Source organism: Carassius auratus, unplaced genomic scaffold (genome assembly GCF_003368295.1).
Source record: "Carassius auratus strain Wakin unplaced genomic scaffold, ASM336829v1 scaf_tig00214538, whole genome shotgun sequence".
Classification (NCBI taxonomy): Eukaryota; Metazoa; Chordata; class Actinopteri; order Cypriniformes; family Cyprinidae; genus Carassius; species Carassius auratus.
In genome coordinates, this window is record NW_020527698.1 from 24,189 (window position 1) to 35,014 (window position 10,826).

At 35.6% G+C, this 10,826-nt stretch overlaps 2 protein-coding genes across 2 annotated transcripts; both read right to left on the bottom strand.

The window, feature by feature from the left end:
- Positions 1-929: 929 nt before the first annotated feature.
- Positions 930-7,349, bottom strand: LOC113092282 (uncharacterized). Its single transcript, XM_026257856.1, is given in 3 exon segments — positions 930-6,466; positions 6,468-7,145; positions 7,148-7,349. Coding segments are annotated over 3 exon segments (5,334 nt in total). The 5' UTR covers positions 7,316-7,349; the 3' UTR covers positions 930-1,978.
- A 1,290-nt stretch (positions 7,350-8,639) lies between these two features.
- Positions 8,640-10,598, bottom strand: LOC113092281 (uncharacterized). The gene has a single exon (XM_026257855.1). It carries the CDS (start codon positions 10,590-10,592, stop codon positions 8,640-8,642), a length of 1,953 nt encoding a protein of 650 aa, XP_026113640.1. The 5' UTR covers positions 10,593-10,598.
- Between the last annotated feature and the right edge of the window lie 228 nt (positions 10,599-10,826).

Here is a 10,826-nt window from a genome sequence, read left to right on the forward strand (position 1 = left end):
AAATAAATACGAAGCTAGCTTCAAGAATTTCTGTCCAGATTTGATTAGGAAATTGCAATTTTGTAGAAGTATAGCAGTTCAACAAGATGAAGAAAAGCTGATTTTGCTGCAATCATTGGTGTTTACTGTGGAGATGAGGTATCAAGAATGCACATACTCATCTTCATTGACATATCCAGATAATACCAAAGACAGGGAGACATGCAGAAACAGAGGAGAAGAACACTGGAGACATGCTGGAGATTTGAAGGAGACACAGACTCTGGAGAAAACATTCTCTAAATGAGAGTAGATAATCAGTCCTTCGTTGTTAAGTAGGTTGCCTTGAGGTGAATGGTGTCAGGTGTAGTTCAAGGTCTACAGAGTCCATGTGTGGAGCAATGAACAAAAGTTGCTTCCAGTTCAAATTGAGTTTTAACTAAGATAATCAAAAATATATTGCCATTTTTACAATGTTCAGGACAACAATATTTGATATTGATGCCAGTATAAGAGCACAGCACTATGTTCCTCTCCACTAATGAGATCCAAGAACAGAAATCTAAAGCTCCAGTCGGTGCAAAGTCAATAAAATTGGACAAAGAAAAAAAAAGTAGAGTCATCCCATGAATATAAGTTGGTGTTGAAGAGAGGCATAGAGACGATAGTCAATATTTGATGTTTACAGATTGAATCCATGAAACCAACCTGCCTTTAATCCCCTGTCCAAGATGTTCATGGTGGTGCAATGGTATACTCAAAGTTCTGTGCAGTCAAAGCTTTCCTTCTTGTATGATTATCCATGCAGTTACATTGGATGGAATGTTGTCATCATTCTGAACACGCTGTGGTGTACCTAAAGAAGATAAGATTTTAATTAGGAAAATTCCTTTTTTTCACAAATCATTTATTTTTTACAAACCTTTGTATTAAATGAGTAAATAGTAAATTTAACTGCAATATGTAATGATTTAAGATATTATGTTTCTAATATAAACATTAGAAAGTGGTAAATGTTTTAATGTTATATTAATGTAATAAAACTTATCAGTATGTTAACTGACAGAAATCATCTTACCTCTTTCTAAATATTTGCAGTGTTGATGAGGATGAATCAGCAAATATTTCATGCTTCAATCATTCTGCTGGAAACGATTCCTTTTTATGTACAAAACTTTTCATAGCAATTCATTAGGAATTTAATTAGTGGTAACAGTATAACAGTATAATCAAGGACATTGCATAGACATTTTGTACTTACATTGTTTAAGAAAAATACATGGAAAAAAATGAATGAATGAATGAATGAGTGAATGAATGAATGAAAAATATTGATAATATAATAAAAAGTAGTTAAAAAAATTGGATGGGTGTTAAGGCCATTGTATTAATGGGTTTTATCTTAAAACAATGATTTATATGCACACACACACACACACACATACATATATTAATAATGACTTATATTAACATAGCTGAATATAATAATTGGAATTTCAGTATGAAAAATTCATGGCCTTAACACCCAGTAATAGTACAGTGCTACATACTGCCTTCACATGCTATCGAAAATGTCCTACCTTTTGCTTTTCAAGAGAAAATCATGACTTTGTCATGCTTACTTTGATGTGTGAAACAATATACATTTAGTTGGTAGACAAGTGTATTTTTGCTTATTTATTATTTACTAAATGTTATTGATTGATACCTTCATGTTGAAGACATTTACTCAATATAATACTGGTTTTAAAATTTTGAACTAGGAATTTCATATTTAGCATAATTCTCATTAGTCAAATGCACAGGCCTTATCAAGGACCAGAACAAAGGTATACAGGTATCTCACAGTTAAAACAACATTTACATTGCTTATTTAAAGGTAGTTTGGTGCACAATGATTCCGATAGCATGTGAAGGCAGTATGTTTTCCCACAGAGGCCGTCCACATTTAAAATTCACCTCTGTATCCCCCCTCCCCCCATCTTGTTGGACGATTTGATTATGCTAACCATTTCAGCACAACACAATCATGATAGCTGAAGTAAGTGGGCATAATATCAATCTTTATTTTTTCCAAGTCAATGTCTTTCACATATACATGATCAATTAGTGTATTATTTTCAGTTGTTGGTTTCTCAACAATTTGTGTGAAACCAGAATGTTGCATAAGATGATCAATACTTGAGTGATTGAAAAGGTTTTCATTGAAATCTCCTAGAATTATTTTCCCACCTGGTAAGCAGTTAATTTCATTAACTAAGGTAGTCAACTTCTCTTGAAACAAGGCAATGTTATATGATGGCGGTCTATATACAACTGCCACAGTTGTGTCCAGATGTTCTATTCTGCACATCATACATTCCATGTTCATGCACGGTAAATCCATTAGAGAAACTTTGACTTTTTCTTTGTGATATATTCCAACACCACCATGATTTTCCTCTTTTAGTTTAGCAAAAACATCCTCACTTGTGTCATATGCAGCACCACGTGTTTTTCCATGGAAATAGTACCCATCAAGACACACTTCATTCTCCACATTGTTTGGTTTCAACCATGTCTCTGTTACACATATCATATCTGCTTCAAAGTATCTGTTATCTTGGCGAATATCTAATATATGTGGGATTAGTCCTTCAACATTATGTAACATCATTTTGTATGTGAAAGTTTCTGTTGTTTCACATGGAAGAATGAATGGAGGCATATTCTGTAGTGCTTGCTCAATGTTATCTTTTGCAAAAATAACGTTTTCTTTGAAATCTTCAATGATGAGCCCATCAAGAGAGGTCACTCGACTTAATGCTACATACGCTTGTCCTGCAGCAAATATCTTTTTCATTGAAATGACAGCTTTGTCCACTGTTAGGCCTTGTACTTTATGAACTGTGCAAGCCCAAGCTAGTCTGATAGGATACTGCCTTCTGACACCACCATCATTGGTTACTTTCTCTTCTTCAGGTTCAATTGGTGTTGCTTTCTCCAGTCCAGGTTTTAAACACGGATGTTTGGCTCTTGCTTCTTTACCAACTTGCTCTTTGTCAAATTCAATATATATTTTCGAGGGAAATGTTTCATTATCATCGTAACAGAATTCTTTAATTGTGCCAAAAATTCCATTCACAAGACCGTCTGAAACATTAATATTTTTTATAAGCATTATTCGAGCATCAATAGCTAATTCAAGGGATTTTTCTAAACAGCTGTTATGAACTCGGAAATGATGCCCATCTTTTTCTTCCATTCGGCCAGTTTTAGCATTTCTCTCAAAGTCTTGTGCTTTTACAGTAACTGTGTCTGAGCATAATTTATGCAGCATATGTATGTTGTGTACATCAACTTCACTGTTTGTTGCATAAATGTGGATGTCTGTACTATCATCACCATCACCTGTTTCACATTTTCTAAGCATAGCAACATCTCCTTCATGCATTGGTTCATCCTTTTTACGTAGTCTTAAACGACTTAGTAATTCAGCAAATTCTTTGTCCTTCTGCCTCATGATCTCTGTTAGTTCAACAACACTAAAGTGAGTTTCCCAAAGATTCACACTGTTGACTGGTTCAGTATAAAGTGGTTTTCCTTTGACGGGAGAAAGTTGATAAAAATCTCCGACTGCTATTACTGAGACTTTTCCAAATGCTGAATAATCTCCTGTTTGTTTGATTTGTCTCAATCTGCCATGAATATATGCCAAAAGTTTATGATCAACCATTGAAATTTCATCAATTATTAATATTTGCAGTTTTCCAAATTTTGCTCTCAAGGAATTAATTTTTTCATCTCCAAGTGGCTGATATGGCAATGTAGCATTTGTTCCAATAGAGAAAGTTGAATGTATAGTTTTTGCATTTATGTGAAACGCACTGACACCGGTCGGAGCTGTTAAGAGCACATGAGTCTCATCTGGGTTTTCTGATAACTTTGATAGAATGCGAGAGGTTTCATAATACATAGCTTTAATCAAAACTGACTTTCCAACTCCTCCAGGCCCAGATATGAACACATGAAATGGTTCTGGGTTTTCACCTTGTACTTTTGCTAGACACCACTGCCGCACTTTATAAAAGATTTGTGACTGTTTCTCATTCAAAGAACGCAGCAAACACATTGCATCTTTCTTTGTCATAGCACAAGGATTCTTTTCTAATGTGAAACCATGAACATTTGGTAGTAGATCGGGAATGACATCATCACCTTCCTCTGTTTCTATTGCTTGTTCTTTTCTAGTATCCAGACATTCTAAACGCTCAAGTTCTGCTTCTGGACAGATTTGGGCCCAAGCGTCTTCCATTGGTCCATGTTGTTCTAAGTCATCTTGAGCTTTTTGTATACTGTCTGCTTCTTTTTCAAATTTTGACCTGTTTGTGTCCACTATGATTTTCACTGACTCAAGTTCATCATTATACAATGTGACAAATCCAGTCTCATAAAACTCCTGATATGAAGTGAAATTTGGTGGTTTCAGTTGACTTTGCAAAATATGAGGCAAAAATAACTCCAAAATACTTTGATAATAATTTTCAGGATTTTTAGTTGGTGAAAAACGAGCATATCGTACGACTGCAAAATCTGTTCGAGTTCTTTTTCTCACAAACCCCATGTCATTTTCCAGTTTTACTCGGTCTGTGCATGACTTTTCAGATTTGGACAGAACTCTGTATTCTGATGCAAAGGACGCTAAACACATTCCTGTAAATTCTTGAGTTTTTGGACGAGCTCTGTATCTGTCTGTGATGCTTTTCATCCATATTTCATCATTGTCTATTTCTTCCTTTTCAGCCTTTTTATTTATGATATTTAAAGGTAAAGTCATTTTAACTGTATTTATACCAGTTGGAATAAAGACCACTTTCCTCGATCCTTCTTTTAATCTCATATTAGTCAAACGATAAACGCTCTCTTGGGCGGACACTTCTCTATTGTGGAGGAAAACACTTCCAAGTTTTCTTAAAGCTTGTTTTGCATCCATATTGCCATCCTTGTGTGCTTCTTTCTGTGCATTTGCCAGCAGCAATCCCATTTCTCTCTCTGCTTTGGAAATGTAGGAAACTATATACACTATGCAAGAGTAAGCATCAACAACAAACTGTATGTCCATGTTTGCATTCCAGCATCGCAAAAGATCTTTATTATACTGATTTACCCATACATCACTTGGTTTCCTTTTTAGCACAACATTTGTTTTCTTTGTCATTTTGTTATAAGCGCATTCAAATATCTCTTGATTTATACCAATAGATGCAAACATAGAGTCAACAGAGTCAAAGACAGCATCACTGTTCAGCAAACATTCTCTTACTTTTTTCATTATGGATTCAGCTAATTCTTTTGATATCTCTTTAGAATAGTTTACTCTTTTGTCTTTACTTTCACATTGTCCATCATCTGTTGTTTTTTCATTCTTATCTGTTTGTCTGCTTCTTGTAATGAAAGTATTTTTGCTCGGTGGACGTGGAAAGTTAAATCTACATATAGTGCCTTTCTTTCTACATGTTTTTGCATGTCTTTTGCTATGCTGTTGGACAGTGCTCACAATTTCATGCATTTCTGTTTCATCTTCAGGTGGCATTTCACAAGTGACATAACGATCAACAAATGCTGCAACTTCATCATCGTCCTCTCTGTCGACTTGTGGTGCATTCTCAACCCAAAACAGACAATGTGTGTGAGGTGATCCACGTTGTTGAAATTCAATTCGATAGAAATAATCTATTATTTTTCCAATGGGTTGAGCTGGTGACATAATGACATCTTTCAGAAAACAGTGGAATCGATGATCAAACATTCTGGCAGCAGTTACTGGGTTTCGTTTCAGCATCCCACATCTATCAGACCAGTCCAGTTCATCAATAGGAGTTTGACAACCCTCTTGTTTGACAATACACTGCAATAATTCTGGCCATCGCAAGTCAGCTGAGGAAAATGAGCAAAACCATGTTGGGATCCCAAGTTGCCTCACCATTGCAAACAAATCCTTCTGAACAGCTTGCCAAAAAACAGGACTTCCTCTCACTGGCCTTAAAAACTTGTAACCCTCATCATAATTGAAAATCATTTGAAGTGAATCTTTGTTTGTCAGCATTTCTGAGGTAATTTTTCTTTTGTTGTTTGAATCATAGCCTTTCCTCAAAGCAATCGATACATTAGACATAATTTGATTGAGCTCAGACAAATATTGTCCATAAAAGATGTAATCGAGGTTTTGGGCAAAACGTCCATCTGCATTTAAAATTCTGTTGTTTAAATACCTAGACAATGTTAATTTCTCAGGTCTTGAATCATGAAATGTACCTTTTCCTTTTGGGAACAGAACTGGAAAACATTTGGCTTCATTAGTTTCATCCATTAACATTCTCACTGGATTATTGCCCTCTGCTGGTGCAAGTGACATAATACCATCAAAGTGTTGATCTAAAACCTCTTGAGCAATGTCCACTGGCTGCAAACATGAATCCATAAACAAACCATGCTGCTGTCGATCATTGAAGTGTTTCATCACTCATCTCATTATCATCATTGTCAATGTTTTGCTCTTCGTTAATACGCACATCCTCACAGTTGTCCAAATCCATATCATTGTTTTCGGTTTTATCAGTCATTTCCTCTTCTATTTTACCCAGAGGATTAATCCAAGTCTTGTTAAACTCAACATCTGTGTACCATTTGTTATTCTCCTTTAAATATGTCAATGCTGTTTTAATTTTATCACTATTCACAAATTTATACTCATAATGCCCTTTGTATGTCAGTTTTCTCTTAAGCTTTATTGGTATCATAAAATCATTTTCTGATCTTGGTAAAACATTCACTACTTCTGAAACATTAGATGGAATGCACACGACAGGGCCACAAATTCCATTCTGTCCTCCTCGTGGCAAAGCCAGCATTTTCATGAATGGAATATTCATTCCTATTAGATGTTGCTCAAGAGAGTTTAAAGAACTCAGTTCAGTGGGAATAGGATCCAAACTTAGATTATTTGCAACACTTTCAGCTGGCATTTTACCTTCATAGATTTTTGTATCACATGTGTGACAAATCCATAAAGACGCAGCAGGACTGTTCTTATAGACACAGTTTTCACTACAATCTGTATTACAGTCATGCAGATATTTCAGTGTAATACATTTTTCTGCCATACAACCAGCTTGGATTGATTTTGAAGGTATTTATTTTGATTGCACTTTTTTACCTGCATTTTAAAGCAGCAACGATGACATACTGAACAAACATATTCAGGACCTGTAGATATTTTTTGTTTAAACTGTTCAATTACATAGTCTATCTCTTTCATTTTTAGCTGTGATTTATATTGTCTTTCAGCATTTCTCATTTTTATATTATTAACAAAAGTAAAATCAGTTTTATATTTCTGAACATTGTAATTTTATAACCATCTCTTTGTGTGTTTTATTTGAATTATACTTTAAAATGCTCATCTTTTTGACCGACTCTCTGTGTTCTGTGTCTTCATTATATTTTTGAATGCTCATCTTTTTGACCGACTCTCTGTGTTCTGTGTCTTCATTATATTTTTGAATGCTCATCTTTTTGACCGACTCTCTGTGTTCTGTGTTTTCATTATATTTTTGAATGCTCATCTTTTTGACCGACTCTCTGTGTTCTGTGTCTTCATTATATTTTTGAATGCTCATCTTTTTGACCAACTCTCTGTGTTCTGTGTCTTCATTATATTTTTGAATGCTCATCTTTTTGACCGACTCTCTGTGTTCTGTGTTTTCATTATATTTTTGAATGCTCATCTTTTTGACAGTCTCCCTATGTGCTATATTTTCATTATACTTATGAATACTCAACTGTTTGACAGTGTCTTTATGTGCTTTGTCTGTATGGTACTTTTGGATGCTGTATTGTTTTACAGCCTCACAATGCAAATCATTCAGTCTGTATTTATCTGTGCTGTATTTGCGTATTTTTTCCTGATGCCATTTGTTTTCTTCGTACTTTTTAGTACTATTTTAGTTTCATTCTCATCATATCTTTCCTTAGTTTCCATTTTTTTCTTTTCTTTAAAATCATGATCACGACTATATCGCAGTCTCTCCTTAAAAGCTTATACCTTTGAACTAGCTTTTAAATGTATATTATAGGCTGAACCTTGAGAAGCTTTACAAAAGCAAGCACAGGTATTGTTGTTGGTTTTTACACATACAACCACTTCATAATGACAGCTATTCACATGCTTCAAATAAATCCCATGGTGTTGACAGCTCTGTCTAGAGGAGATGTTTGAAGATTTATATTTAAGCCATTTCTCTCGAGTATATGTAAAAATGTCTACACCAATTAAATCACTGGCTGCTTGTATTTCCATCTCTGTCGCCCAAGTTCCAACATATTTCATTCTTGATGTGGCAATGTACTCTGGTACAGAGCTGTATCCTCGTCTGAGATTCTGTACATACTTTTCTTCATTTTGCAGTATGTGTGTAACTACAGCCCGTCTCACTTTTCTGTGTTCTTCTTCACTTCCACTTACAGCAAAAGCTACTGCTCTAAAAAAGCAATTACCATCACCAAAATACTTTTTGTTTCACAAGGTTCAGCCATTTCAATAATCTCATTTGGATTATTGTCTTCTTTTATGATGTTTACGATGTTTAGCTTTAAGCAAACACTCTTTTGTTGCTGTAATGTCAATGGACTAAACTGTAAAGAAACATTACAGTTTCTGAAACAAATTCAACATCACTTGAATTTTCTTTTGTTGGGTATAAAGGCGTTTCTGTTTTCTGTTCTACACACGTTTCATTCCCAGATATCTTATCTGTGTTTGTGACACAAGTCAAAGATTGACTGCAGTCAACATCCGCTTCCATTTCTGACACAGCTTTGCAGTGTAAATCATTTAATTTGTATTTGTTCACACTTTTCTTCACTTTTCCTTTATGCTGTTCATTTTTCTTGTATTTTTTATTGATGGATTTCATAATTGAAATGTAAGTTTCATCCTCATGTAATCTTTTCTTTGCCTTCATTTGTTTTTCTTCATCCTCATGTAATCTTTTCTTTGCCTTCATTTGTTTTTCTTCTTTGAACTCTGTACTATTGCTGCAGTCAAGTTTCTCACTAGAATCCTCAAGTGACTTTAAAGACACATTTGATGCTAGATCAGACAGTGAATGTTGAGATGGTGATTTACAAAATAATACACAGTTACCATCCTTGCTCTTTCCACATACAACAACTTCATAATGGCAGCTGTTTTCATATTTCAAATATATGCCACCGTCTTGACAACCATGTGCATTAAAGGAAGCATTTGAAGATGAAAATCTAAACCATTTCTCTCGACTGTATGTAAATATGTCTGTGCCAATTAAATCACTGGCTGCTTGTATTTCCATCTCTGTTGCCAGATTTCCAACGAATTTCATTCTTGTTTTGGCAATGTAGTCTGGTACAGAGCTGTATCCTTGTTTGAGATACTGTACGTACTTTTCTTCATTCTGCAGAATGTGTGTAACTACAGCCCGTCTCACTTTTCGGTGTTCTCGTTCTGATCCACTTACAGCAAAGGCTAATGCTCTAAAAAAAGAGTTTCCATCTGCAACAGTCTTGTTCGTTTCACAAGGCTCAACCACTTCAACAGTCTCAGTTGGATCGTTTTGTTGTTTTACAATGTTTGCAATGTTTAACTTTAAGCAAACACCCTTTTGTTGCTCAAATGTTAATGGACTAAACCGTACAGAAACATTAGCAGTTTGTGAAAGGAATGTAACATCACCTGCATTTTCATTACTTGAGTATTGCGTTTTTGTTCGCTGTTGTGCACACGTTTCTTTCACAGATGTTTTGTCCATGAAATCATTCAGAAATCGACTGCACCCAACATCAACTTCCACGTCCGACTTCTCACCTTCACGCTCATTTTCTGCTGGACCAGCGTTCTCGATCACTTGCCAGAATGGCCGTTTTCTGCCAGTCATAACTGCTTTGACCCCCGTTACCTCAAACTCCTGGTAACGTGCATTTATAGACGCAGCAAGTTTCCGGAAATGAACAATCAGCGAGTGCAAGTTACGATGGTAAACCACTACACTCTTACCGTCAGCTACACATCTGCCATCACCTCGTCTTGAATGTGGATCAATCACTGCATACCAGGAACCTTCTCTGACAGCTGCACATATGGTTAGCTTAATATTCACTAAAACAGTATCAAACCTCTGGAATGCTCGATTTACTGCTTCATCAAATGACATCGCATACCCCTGTAGTTCTCCATCATATTTATTGACACCAAACAAGCCAGTCAATGCTTCACCATAGTTTATTGAAAACCGACTATCTTTAAGTGTGTGTGTGTCTGGTAGCTCATGAACAGCTATGAAGCCTGATTCAGGATCGTTGATTTTCCCTGCGTCTCTCATGGCACTGTACAGGTCATCTCCATGGATCAGAACAGCATTCAGGTCACTTCTCGTCCACTGCAAAACATTTTTCATCTTACTCATCATAATTGCAGTTAAACAGTTTGCACCACATTGACTTCCCCTATTCCGACCAAAACGGTAATCTCCTTGATGGAAAGAACCACTGATGTAAGAAGTCTGTGGAGATAGAGCAGAGACATCATTCACAGTCATCTTAGTATTTTAGTAGTAGAGAGAGGCAGAGAGGAAGACTGAGGCATAGATGAAGATTGAGGTAGAGTTTCAGAGAATGCTTTCTTGTTTTTCAGACTTTTCAAAGGCTTTTCGAGATCATTTTCAGGTAAATTGTCAATGGCAGGTTCTTTGCGAAAATTGTCAATGGCAGGTACTTTGTGAAAATTGTCAATGGCAGGATTCTTTGTGAAAATTGTCAATGGTAGGTTCTTT